Below are 13,158 nucleotides of genomic sequence, written 5' to 3' on the forward strand. Positions count from 1 at the left end.
ATGTACAGAAAAATGGAACATGTGTGCTAAACCAACTGCAACTCCGCTGCCTTTGAAATGAGTTTTGTCTTTCCCACGAACCCTGAAACCAAACCATATGATATGGAACTTGTATTGAAGGATAAAAAATGTATTGTAAATAACCAGTTAGTAATAAATGTACAGAAGAATGTGAATTAAATAGATTAGCAGTCAACATAATGTAAATAACAACATTTAGCCTTTAGTCTGTTTAACCTTGATTCAAAATCTAATTTTTTCTTTATTTTTACATTCTGAAACATGTAACCAGTAGCTTGTTTGCTAGGATGCAGCTCCCTGAAGGCTTCTTGATTGTTATTTCTCACCGTTGCGGTGGAACACGATTGTCTTATCACCATCAGGCGTGTGACCGGGTCGTGGCTTATTTAACAAATCAGTGTCTGTCTTATCTTATCATTATCTCAATAAAAAAATGCATAAAGAGGCAGAATGTGGGACACTTCTTTTCCTACTATCATAATACAACTAACATCTTACATTAACAATCATATAGTCAACTTTACTGATGATCATCATTAATTATTTACATAATGCTCTAACATTAAAAGAAACTATCAAATTGGATATATTTTGTCTATGTTTAACCATTCAATTTCATACATATGATCATATGTGTGTTATTGTCACAGAAGTTGAATATTGAACTAGAAAGAGTAAGTCATATGCCACCCATACAAAGAGTATGTTTATGTGGTAGAATAAAACTGATGTACTATTATGTCTTTAAACTCACAAGATCCATGGAGAATTTAAGCAACTCAATCATCTTAGTTTATTATTTATAGGCGCATAAGACAGTTATACATTTAAACAAGTTGATGTTGTTGTGATGCATTTTAATTTAAGCACTGACATAATTGTATTGTTCACCAAGTTTTGTTTGAACGGTGTGTTTTTGTTGATTGTGCGAAGTTACTTTGTTATATTTAAGTGGATAAATATATAGTGGAGAGCAGCTAAGACGAGATAATGAAATTGGAGAAATCTATAATTAAATCTGGTGTTTAGTAATGAATTCAGTGAAATATAAACCAATTAGCTTTGTTAAAACATGTCAAGTTGTTGATCCTGTACGATCACTTTTCAAATCATAATCTCATTAAAGAAACTTGTGAGGATTTTTTTCAAACACAAAACAATGCATATCAATTATAATTGAAATTGCACACACACAGAATACTTACACACACACCCACAGGGATAAAGCCCATCCCGTATGTAAACATCAATGAGTAACCTTTACAAGCTTTCTTATGGTCGGTCACCTCAGCAGCTGATCTGGTGTTGCAGTGATCATTTGGGAGTTTGAAGCGAGGATTTTCTATTACATAAGCAACACCACATCATTCCTGAACTTTGGAGAAAGCTCACTGTCTGGCACAAGATTCGGGCTCAAATAGAAAGGACGGCTATTTTCTTTAAAGATCCAATTCCACGTTGGGAGAATGATAAAGCAAGTGTTGATTGGGATTCTGTATGGCGCTGCCGTCCTGACCGCGGGTATCCTAATCGGCCACTATGGCATCACTAAGGGCAACGGCTCCGCGCCGTCCTGGGTGAATGAGGTGGCGAAGGATGTGGACGAGAGCCTCATTGAAAAGTTTCTGTCTGAAGTGGACAACATCGAGATTCAGGAAAACCTCCGGTGAGTTGGCGAAGGATCACATTTAGATCATGTTGATACGAATTGTGTCGAAAAAAGAGAGAAAAAAGACAAGAAACAAAAAGAGGCGGTTAATACAAAATAATCCAACCTATATTCAAGCAGCTCTTGTATTTGGTTTTCGTGTTAAACGTTAAAACTGAAAGGTCATGGGATTCATTCAGCATCGTGAAGCTTCTCCCCGGATACAACACGTTAGCAATATTTCCAAAAAGTTTCTTGGGGAACAACATGTCACTTGATCCCTTTGTGGTTTCCCAAAGGGATCAAGTGACATGTTGTTCCACTTGACATTGTTCAAGGTCCTTTTAGGTTACAGAGAGTGAATCATCCTAAATACACTACAGGACCTTTCTTTATCCTCATCCACCTCCACAGGGAGCTGACCAAAGTGCCCCATATGGCCACCACAGCTGGAGACGAGCAGACAGTACAGTTAATGCTGAAGAGATGGCAGGACCCCAAAACGGGTCTGGACCAGGCCTGGAGAGAGGAGTACATGGTCTACCTGTCTTTCCCTGACCCCAAGAAACCCAACAAGGTCACCGTAGGTGAGTCATTGGAACATCACCGCTACCAGTTTCCTCCTCTTACCTTTGATTGATTGATTGATTGATTGATATATTTATTTGTCGTTTGCCAGAGTACAGGTACAAAAGCATCGAAATTACAAGAAAGGGTGGATGAAAGATTACAGCATAACATGAGGGAAGAAGAAGGCGAGAAAAAACACCAACACCCCGACCCGAGAGAGGGGTACAGGGAGCAAAAAAACACACCAGCATAAGCATTTACATTTAGACATAAGAGTAGGAAGGGGAGGGAGGTAATCCAACAAATGGGTGATCTAAGCCCATCCATTGGGGCAGAAGGTAACCAGCACCGACAAGCAGCCAGCCGGTGGCGCCAACTCAGCAGCGCCTGCACGGCCCTGGGTCACACTGGGGGGGGAGGGCGGGCGGGAATGGGAGGGGGAATCAGTATTATTGAAAGTTCGTGTGTGTTCTGGTGTTCTCGTCCTCCCCCAGGCCACAACAGACAAAGTTCTCAGTCCGCAAGATGGTCGTTGCCATGGAGATAGCCTTGAAAGGTCCTGGGAGAAAGACAACCACAGGTGTCTGTGTGATAGGGGAAGGGAATGATAGAGTCTCGCTTCAGTGATCTTGGGGGGAGTTCTTGTTCCAGTGACGTCCTTGGGCCCGTCTGTAGAGGGCCGAAGCAGATAAGATTGGGATTGTTTGGTCTTCCAGTAGCTGCAATTCAGTTTTTTCGCACCCACTATTCCTCCAATTTCCTCCCGTTTGCCAATAGGATTTCAAATCGATCCTTCATTTGCAGAGCTCACGATGTTGTCATTCTGTTAATTTAGTGCCAAAGCACAACTCTGTCGTCAATCATCGGGCATGCCTTAGGGAGCTCTTAACGTTTCACGTTTCCTTAATTTTCCGATAAGCCAGGGCAGCGCCAAACAGAAATCCTGTAATCAAAGTTCTGTATCAAAGTTCTTATGACGTCCTCCACGGAGAGTGGTGCTGGCACAAGACCCGCCCGCCGCCCATCGTATCCATCGTGTATCAACATTCGTCCCAGCAGGACAGGCAGGTTCCCCAGACCGAGCTTCTCGTCGAGAAGATGGTGTCAGTGCGTTTAAGGACCAGTTGATTCGTCCATGGTTTTAGTTCAAGGCGATGCGGAAGAGTCTCTCAAGTATAGAGACAGACAAGACATGGACGAGAAGCCAAGCAGGGAGGGAAGGTCAGGGAGAGGGAGGGGAGAAAAGAGAGTGCGAAAAGTGCGACCGCCTTCGTCGAGAGCCAGAAGTGTTACCATCACTGCACACACAGCTGATTACAGACACAGGTGATTGTGATTCGCTGATTACTGCGAACATTGAGGAAGTTAGTTATAATTCAGTGTCCTGCTGAGTTTCACTGTTCATTCCAGTGAGCTCCTCTGATGCCGTGCTGTACACTGCGAGAGAGAAAGAGAAAAGTTATACTTCGGACCAAGATGACCCTGAGGTTGTGCAACCATACGCTGCATACTCCCCTGCTGGACAGCCAAAGGTAAAAAGCTTCACACTGCACATCTGAAATTCTGTGTTTCAAGATCCCTAATAGTCTCCTGATCCTTAATCCTTCAGTATGTCTAAAGTAGCTGTCATTATTATATTATTATTAACATGCCCCTTGTTAGCACCAAGCAGAGCTGACAATGTCCTAGTATGTAGTACACATGTAAATCATGAAAATACCCATATAAAGATATCATTTCACTTACAAATGATTCAAGAGTTTGAGTTTTTATTGTTTTTATGCTGATGCGCCGATCTCCTAGAATGAATGTATTCAATGGAATGCTGCCTGGGGGTCCTGTTGTCAAGTCATTTTATTTCAGTCTGCAGAACTCACTCAGGATAGTAAATCTAGTTCCCTCTGGGAATTAACTTTGACACCACTTGATGATTTCCACCCTTTGCTCAATGTAGTATTGTAAGGAAAAAAATAATTAAGGTGACAACTTTTGTCTTGGAAACCACATCTGCAGCACTTAATCTGTATGCCATATGGAGGCCACGTAATGCAATATAGTGACCGAAGAAAAGTACAGTAGTTTCACAGATGAAGTATATGGGTGAACAGATGGGTGGTCAGATACAACCATACATGTGTTTATGGGGTTTCCACTTAAACTACATAATTTCGTGGGAGTAATTTACAGATGCTGTAAAAATCACATGATTGTCACATTCCCTCTGACAGAAGAAATGATGAGACATTTATTCTGATGTAAAACATCCCAGTTAAGTGGTGGTGCAACAAATGTAGATCTGGAGCGTGGGGGAAGGTTCAGTTCAGATATTTCGAAACTGTAAAAAGGGAAAGAGTAAAGCACAGGAGAAAAAAAACTGTTGGAATAATTGTTTTTGACCTGTTCAACTTTTTAAATCGAGGTCAGATATGATTTTACAAGTGCCACTAAACTGCATTTCTTAATATATATGGCATCATCAAAGCTAAAACACTTTGCATGTCAAGAACTGATAACATTACACTTTGATAAGCCAAGAGGAACCCATCGTGTGTGTGTTGCATCTATTGGGCAATTATCGTTGTTTTTCTGATGGTTTTAGGGGAAACTGGTGTACGCCAACCAGGGGAAACCAAGCGACTACCAGATGTTGAACGAGACACTGGACCTGAGAGGAACCATCGCAATCACCAGATATGGAGGAGAAGGAAGAGCTGCTAAAGTGAGGGACTTCTTATCCTTTTAATGTTTGGCTGTGTTTTATAAAGATAGGCAGAGACCAAAGCTCCGTATCAGTATAAAATATGATAGCAATGCTTCCAGGTGGAAATGGTGGTTAAAATAAGTTTATTGGGTGTAAAGTAAACTAATGAATCGCATTGTTAATCAAATGTCATGTGTCTCATTCAGGCCATCAATGCAGCACCCTATGGAATCATTGGTGTGCTTGTCTACTCAGACCCTTTGGACATCAATGATGGTCTCATGTCGGACAGCAATGAGACGTATCCTCACTCCTGGTACATGCCGCCGTCTGGTGTGGAGAGAGGTTCATTTAACACTCAATATGGAGACATGCTCACACCCTACCTGGCTGCCAAAGGTAACCAGTGACTTGTGTAAAAATGGTAGGCTACACAATAGTGTTTTTCTTTTTTTATTGTGCGTTTCTTCTACTGCTGCACTTCGACTCCAATACAATCCAGGGAGGGACTTTTACAACAGCTTCCAAGAGCCCAACAAAGATCTAATCTGGTCATTTAAATTGAATCTTCCAATACATTCTTCTTCAAAATCTTTTGCAGAGGAAACCTACAGAATTCCAGTCGAGGACATCACTGGGATTCCTCCTATTCCAATTCAACCAATCGGATTTGAGGATGCCTACAGGCTAATCTGGTTTGTGATGAGACACGTCTGCTTGTCGGATTAATACATTCCCAAATGGGTTTGGTTATGAATGAATTCTGGCTTGTGGTTCCATTGATCCTTTCAGTGAGCTAGGTGGAACAGCAGCTCTCGTTTCATGGCAGGGAGCGTTCAACTGTACCTACAACGTTGGCGGTCCAGGGTTCAAACCAACATCTATTTTCAACAACAGGTATTCAACTGCCCGACACATGCAGGCATTAGCTGCATTTAAAGTTGCTCTTGCAGCATTATTAAGCAGTTAACCCGTTTAAATTATAAAATAAATATCATCAAACAGTTAATTTTTAATTCACATTTCTGCTAAGGCAAAGGGTGACAAATATAGGCTTTTTCAATGAAATAATTAGTTTTCCTCATCGAATCTCCTATTAATGACGCAGCGATGTTGCTGTGGAATATTATTTTGTTTAAATTTCTTGTTGCTTGTTGCATCTGAATTTTTCCAGTGACGTGAAACTGGACATCTTCAACTATGAAGAGTTGAAGAACTCGTCCAATGTGATGGGAGTTATCAGAGGGAGTGTTGAGCCAGGTCAGACTGCTGACCAAGTCCAAAATATCCATTTTATAACATCTATTTGCACATTATAATTCCTCTGCGTATTTGTGTGAGTGTCCGTGCGTGTGTCTCCACAGACAGGTATGTGATCTATGGGAACCACAGGGACAGTTGGGTCCACGGTGCCATCGACCCGAGCAGTGGGACGTCGGTTATGCTGGAATTAACCAGAGTGCTGGGCATGATGGTGAAGCAGGGTGAGTTGCAGTCGTAGCTGAATGGAAGACTAATTATTTTGTTTATATTGCCGGATACAATTGTAATCTCTCTTCATTTTAGGCAAATGGAGGCCTCGCAGGTCCATTATCTTTGGGAGCTGGGGAGCGGAGGAGTTTGGCCTTCTTGGGTCTGCAGAATACACAGAGGTGATTAATCCACCAAGGAATATGTTCATGTGTTCACGAGCAATATAACATTCAGGAGTTTTGCTGATCAACCTTTCTTGGCCTGGTATGAACGGTAGCTAATGGTGGCTAATGTAGCGCACTTTAGATGGGCATTCCTAATAAAAGTAATTTTTCTGAGTTGTTTACTCTTTATTTGTTCAACTGTTTCATTCAATGTACTGTTATTCCATGATTTAGATTTGCGTTAAGGGTTGCTAGTAAGCTTATGTACAGTGAGACATATGACCTTGTTCTTGTCTTTTCTCCAGCAATACTTCACAAAGCTCAGTGAGCGAACTGTTGCTTACATCAATGTGGACATAGCTGTTTTTGGTAAGAAGCTCCTGCTGCACTCTGTCAGGAGTAAATAAGAAAATATTGAATTCCTTGTTAGAGTATTCATCCTTGGTTTCACCTGAACACATGCAGCCATTATGGTAAGAAAAATAATGCAAAATGTCCTCAAAACAATTAGTTAATTTACAATTTTGATTGATTGATTTTTCAGCCCTTAGTTTTCATAGGTTTGGTCTTGAAGCTAATTGACAGACGTGGAGGATTATTTGATGGTAAAAAATGTTAAATGCATGAAGACATTCATCTTCCTCTCTGCAGCCAACGCCACTCTCAGGGCTTCTGGGATGCCGTCACTTCAGAACGTCATCTTCAAAGCTGCGAAACAAGTGAGCGCTTAAAAACAAAAAAACTGTTCATGTTCGTTAGTTTCTTTCTTGAAAATGAAAACGGAACAATTGAACAAACACCATCAGGAATCTGTCACATTAAAGTACGTTTGTTCCCTACAGGTCTATGCACCTGGACTGGACTCCACATCTGTGTACGACAACTGGATTCGATATGCCAACAGGACGAGCTCGGCCCACGGACCCATTCCCAAGTAAAGAACAGTTACACTTCTCTAATTTTCCCACACCTTGGATGTCGCCTGTTGTTGTTCTAGTCGAAGGAGCTTTATCCATAATCTTTAGTGGATAGGTTTTGACTTGTGATTGGACATTTGAAGCAATACGGTTAGCGGGTTAATATCCTGTATCAGAGTGATTGAGAAACTTGAACCACCTTGACCATCACAATGCTTTTCAGTAGGGAGCTAGTGAACTAATCTGCGGTAATTAAGCCTGTGATTGGCCAACAAAGTTATAGTATCACTGCACAGGTGTAAATGTGTGGATCTGCTTGTTCGCAGCTGAAAAGGAGCATGCATTCCCAGCCACAATGCAGATTGACCATTATTCAAGTATATCGTATGTACCCCATGGAAATCTCAGGTCTCTCATGCACTCAATACAAGATGTTTTTTGTCTTTCTTTGACAGGGTGGGATACTTGTCAGGAGCAGGGAGTGATTACGCTGCTTTTGTCCATTACCTGGGAATCACTTCCATGGACATCTCGTACACATACGACAAGGTATGCAAGACTCGCTGCCTTTGACTTACTGCAATAGATTTGTGTCAGTGTTGTGTGTGGGTTGTAGAAACCTTGTATCAGGACAAATGAGCAGACTCGGTACACAAGGCAGTGAATGAAAAAGTGTAACTTAAGACAGGGCTCGGGTGTTTCGTATAAACAGGCGAATTTATCAAAAGCCTTAAAAAAAACTAGGTCCACAAATACAGTAACAGTGTTGAATACTGGTAAACTTTATTCACATAGCGCTAAGATAAACTGGCCACAAACATGAGCACAATGAATAAATACTACGTGGAGGAAGCTTGATGAAAGAAAACGCACGAGGGTAAGAAGTAAAGATTTCTGAAACCATAGAGGTGAGTATACAAAAGTAAGACAGAAAATAATCACTGAAGATTGGAAAGAATTCAAACAGAACAGGATGTAATACCTTGTATGGTAACAATTCTAATGTCAGAAAGCTGTGTCTATTCATTTTCTGCTGACATGAATTGAACTATTCATTGGTTCAAAGACCCAATCCTCCTCCCTGTCAACTATCTCTGGTTATTTGTCTTCATACAGAGTAAAACGAATGCTCGGATATACCCAGCGTACCACACGGCATACGACACGTTTGACTACGCTTCAAAGTTCATTGATCCTGGTGAGCAGTGATGTCGCCCTCCGTTCTTATTCAGAACTAAATAATCCGTTAGTTTATGTTATGACATGCACACATTTTGCATATTCAACATTTCTCAGCCAAACTGTTTCTACTCAGTTTTTAAATCTTATGTTGTCAAATTTGACATCTGGAAAGCCGGCAAAACAATTGATCTTGTCTAACATCTCATGCTCCACTTCCTCCTCTCAGGATTCGTCAGTCACCAGGCCATTGCCAGGATGGCAGGAAACGTCCTGATCCGGCTGGCTGACAGCCTGGTGTTGCCATTAAACTGCAGTGACTACGCAGAGACTCTGGAGGACTACCTCAACACAGCAGTCACCCTATATCAGCCCAATCTGCAAGCTAAGGGCGTCTCCATGGGTAAGCACAGGACCGTTAAAGATGCACCACAGAGCCGTCAGTATTTCTAATGGAGCCACGGTCACTGCCACAATCATCTAGCTTACTGCATTGCCTCCAAGTGTTTGACCTGAGGTTGGCAATGTCTCTGACGTGAACCAAAATGGTCTATTTGTGAGGAAAAACATAAAGACGGAAGTGCTAATGGAAAGTATCCGCAGGCTGCACTTGAGAACAGAGCAAACGGCAGCAGCAGCAGTTTCTCAGTCACAGAGGATTAAAGAGGGTGAAGTCACAAGCTGATCTGTGTTTCAGAACCACTCAAACACGCAGTGGCCAGCTTTCGCAGTGCGGCTACCCATTTGGACCGGGTGATTCACAGGTCCGACCTGGCAAATGAAACGTAAGAATACAAACAGATATGTTTTTATCTCCTTTGCCGTAAACATAGAAACGAATGATGGGCCAACCCCTCTCTCTCTCTCTCTCACTCTGAGTGTCTCTCTTCTCTTAGACCTCTGGCGGTCAGAAGGATCAATGACCAGCTCATGCTGCTGGACCGAGCCTTCTTGGACCCGCTGGCCTTCCCAGATAAATATGCATTCAGGTAAACGAGGATGTGTCAGGCCATATTTACAGAAACAAATATTTCTGCCCCTCCGTTTTCAAAAATAACGTTGTACACACAAGATCGTTTTCAAAAAAGTTTCTGTTTATATGAACCCGCATAAATACGCCCCCGGGCGCCATCCTAACTATGCCAAACCTGTAGTTGGCAGTGTAACGAGAAGGATAAAGACATGCAAACCAATCAGAATTCTCAAAACCAACAACAACTACGAAAAACACGATCAACTTCCTTTTCCTTTAGAGAGTAAATATGGCGCGAGGTTCATTTGTATGGACAGACAGCGAAGTGGAGCTGCTGCTTCGAGTCGCCTTAGATTATAAGGCAAATAAAGCACTCGATAATGTGGATTGGGAATCATGCCAAACTAAATATAGGGATATGTTGGCATTGTTCTTAGAACAGTACCCGTCCGAGACCTCCGAGGAGTATTCTCGTGTCAAGGAGGAAATAACTCGGGCGCACCTAAGCAAACTAACTGTAAACAGGACGCTCACATGACGTGAAGCATTTTTAGTCGCATACTGTGACGTTTGACAACCTAAAACTCCGTTTGACCTTGTTCACACGCAAACACAAAAACTGAGTTTTCAGAAATCTCCACTTTGGTCGGAGTTTTTAGAAATTATCGTTTTCCGTGATAAAACCTCCGTTTTTGTGTAAATGAAAGGCCAAAACGCATGAAAATATATGCGTTTACCCATCGTGTAAACGGGGTCTAAAAGCCCAAAGGAGTGCATGTTGCTTTCTGGTGCTGCATTCGAAATCTAAAGAAGCTGCCATGTGTAGTTTGCAGTGTAGTTGATGGCCACAAGGTATATATGACAGTAGCAGGAATAAGGGCCCACTGCTTATTCTTAATTACCCTGGTAAAAGGCATTCTTATTGTGAACATGCTCAAATGGCTGTGGCTAAAGAAAGCATTTTTCCCTTGCAATAAACTTATGAGTTTTATTTATTACAAATGCTGCATTGTTTGCAGGGATTGCAGAGCGCGGCCTCTCTACTAGCCTTTCCCCCCCCCCCCCCGTGACCTTCTCCTACGCTCCTCTCATACCACTTTAGGGACAATTGGTGCAAATAACCACCTCGTTGGGACTCGGCACACTTCCATTGTTCAGTTGACTATTCTTGTTTTATCATTCTTCATTTCCAGGCATGTTATTTGGGCCTCAACTAGTGCCGGCCAGCCAACCTTCCCGGGTCTGGCTGATGCCTATGCCAGCGCGGAGTCATCAGGAGAATCCAGCGCCTGGGCCAAAGTGCACCACCACCTGTCAGTCCTGAGCCAGGCCATCGAGGGCGCTGCCCACACACTGGTTGATGTCATCTAGACGAAGAGGAGGAAAGACTAAGGGACTGTCCTCGCTATGGGAATTTTTAGTTTTTGTAAAGACAGGGACCTGCAGCCAATGAGCTTGGCCATGACCAGAGCATGGATGATATAAAGTGAGCAAAGCTCATTGTCAAACAGCGACATGAATGGTGTCTTCCATCTTTGTCACGGGATTAGAATGATGCATGTTTTTATATTACAGCTCTTCACTTCAGATGAGCCGTAAATGCAGTCGTACTTTATTTTTATGTGCACACCAACTGTTCAAATTAGCTTACACTACAGATTTAAAGTACCTGTTTTCCCTGCAGATACTAAGACTTTCCACATCGTGTGAACAGCAGGAAGTACAACAAAAACAATAATTGAGAAAAAGCCAATATAATTGAAACAATGATTGCGAATGACATGAGACATTATCCACCACAATAAAACACAGTACAATCCATAATCTTGTCATGTATTTATAAAAGGAAAAAAAGCAGTCTTTGGTTTCTTTACAACTTTAATGACCAGCGCTTACATTTTTGGTGATGTCTGAAAAGTTATCTTATGGCAAATACCCATGTATTCATAATTAACATGTATAGGGTGTTGACAAGAACAATGTTGGTATTATGTGATCGTAAATAACTCCTCAATGGAGTTATTTACGGTGACGCTGAGAGTGACGATGACAGTATAGATAACAGCAACAACGCTGAAGTTCCTGAAGAAAATCCTCTGCCTGGTCCATTCAGAAAAAGTACCAGAAAGACTAACAGATGCGAAGTAGAAGAGACTGACGAGGAGCAGGAGGAGAAGGATCCACGTCAAGGCAGATCTAGAAAGAGGTCGAGGGAGAATGTTGAAGAAGAGGATAAACCCGCCAGGAAATGTAAACGTTAAGATGAGAGATAGTTGTAAAGAATATATATTTTAGCTTAGCACAGCCTAGTATTGTTTGCATAAATATTATGTGTAAGATGGAAAACACTGAATGGAAGTTAAAATCTCCAGCAGAGCACTCTGGCGCCTGACTGATCTAAAGAAAGATAACAGTGACACTTGGTGAGGTTTTGTGAGCTCCCCTCCTCCGCACCCACACATTCCGGAGGTGATCACATACAAAGAGCTCTCTATACTCTCAGAGCAGGGGAAGGGAACAGAGACATTTACCTCACCGGACCGATAGATAAGGAAGGGTCCAGATGTGGGCATTATTCTCCTTTAGACACTTGGGGCCCTCAATGACCCCTCTCACGCCCTCACACACTCACACACACACACACACACACACACATGGCCTTTCTCCGACCCACACACACGTGAAGGGCCCCTTTTGACAAACGACCTCCAGCACATCCCACCTCGGAAGAGATAAGATGATCTTAGGAAACTCCCGAGCTCAGACAAAGGAAGCTATATGTGAACTCTCTTCTATTCCCACAACTTTTAACATGTGCTCTCATTGGCGGGCCGAGAAGGACCAATGAATGAGCGACAGCGATGGAGGCAGAGAGATGAAGAACCAATGAGAAGACACCGCCCTCTCTTCGCTGGACCAATCAGAACTGGCCTTGATGGCTATTTAAACCGTCGCGCCCTCTGTTATGATGGGGGGGGGGTTGCTAGTGAGTTTTTCTAGTGAGCGTGTGCTCACCTGTGTGCGCGGATGTGTCAGCGCGTAAAACGGCAGAGCGATGCGCGTTATGGGAGCGGCGGCGCTGGGCTTAGCCCAGAGGAGTGAAGCAGCGAAATTTGTAGACATAGAAACACTCTCAGACAGAAGCTTGCTGTTACGTGCGCCTGCTGCCAGTCTGACTCCGCTGTTTTGGGTGAATGACGTCACGTGCGACCTGGAGGTGTTAACCACTTGTGTGCCAAATCTTTTTTTTTTTTTATTAACATTCGGGGCTAATTAAAAAACATCCGGGGCTTTAGCCCCGGATCTTTTTTAGCCTAGGGACGCCACTGAGTCTCACGCTCAATGCGTGACACTTGAGAGCCCTGAGAATGTTTAATATTAATTATTACACCATTAGACCGCCATTACATTTTTCCTCTCGCGCACCCCCTTGAGACAGCTCGCGCACCCCCAGGGGTATGCAGGAATATTGTGGGTCATCAGGTCGGTTGGGTTTCGGGAGCAGTCTCTGA

At 42.7% G+C, this 13,158-nt stretch overlaps 1 protein-coding gene across 1 annotated transcript; it reads left to right on the forward strand.

Moving 5' to 3' along the window:
• The first annotated feature begins 861 nt into the window (after positions 1 to 861).
• Positions 862 to 12,065, forward strand: naaladl1 (N-acetylated alpha-linked acidic dipeptidase like 1). The gene is made up of 19 exons (XM_056420071.1): positions 862 to 1,687; positions 2,084 to 2,256; positions 3,650 to 3,771; positions 4,839 to 4,958; positions 5,147 to 5,339; positions 5,542 to 5,635; positions 5,733 to 5,837; positions 6,115 to 6,200; positions 6,305 to 6,424; positions 6,507 to 6,592; positions 6,883 to 6,946; positions 7,229 to 7,296; positions 7,420 to 7,511; positions 7,950 to 8,043; positions 8,611 to 8,692; positions 8,903 to 9,076; positions 9,371 to 9,458; positions 9,570 to 9,662; positions 10,840 to 12,065. Exons 1-19 carry the CDS (start codon positions 1,488 to 1,490, stop codon positions 11,015 to 11,017), a joined length of 2,232 nt encoding a protein of 743 aa, XP_056276046.1. The 5' UTR covers positions 862 to 1,487; the 3' UTR covers positions 11,018 to 12,065.
• Positions 12,066 to 13,158: the final 1,093 nt, after the last annotated feature.

This window comes from Pseudoliparis swirei, chromosome 7 (assembly GCF_029220125.1).
Source record: "Pseudoliparis swirei isolate HS2019 ecotype Mariana Trench chromosome 7, NWPU_hadal_v1, whole genome shotgun sequence".
Taxonomy (NCBI): Eukaryota; Metazoa; Chordata; class Actinopteri; order Perciformes; family Liparidae; genus Pseudoliparis; species Pseudoliparis swirei.

Coding starts and splice junctions, on each gene's coding strand:
- naaladl1 (XM_056420071.1), top strand. CDS start 1,488: ATGATAAAGCAAGTGTTGATTGGGATTCTGTATGGCGCTGCCGTCCTG. Junction 5,340..5,541: donor ACCCTACCTGGCTGCCAAAG/GTAACCAGTGAC, acceptor AATCTTTTGCAG/AGGAAACCTACAGAATTCCA. Junction 6,201..6,304: donor CAGAGGGAGTGTTGAGCCAG/GTCAGACTGCTG, acceptor GTGTCTCCACAG/ACAGGTATGTGATCTATGGG.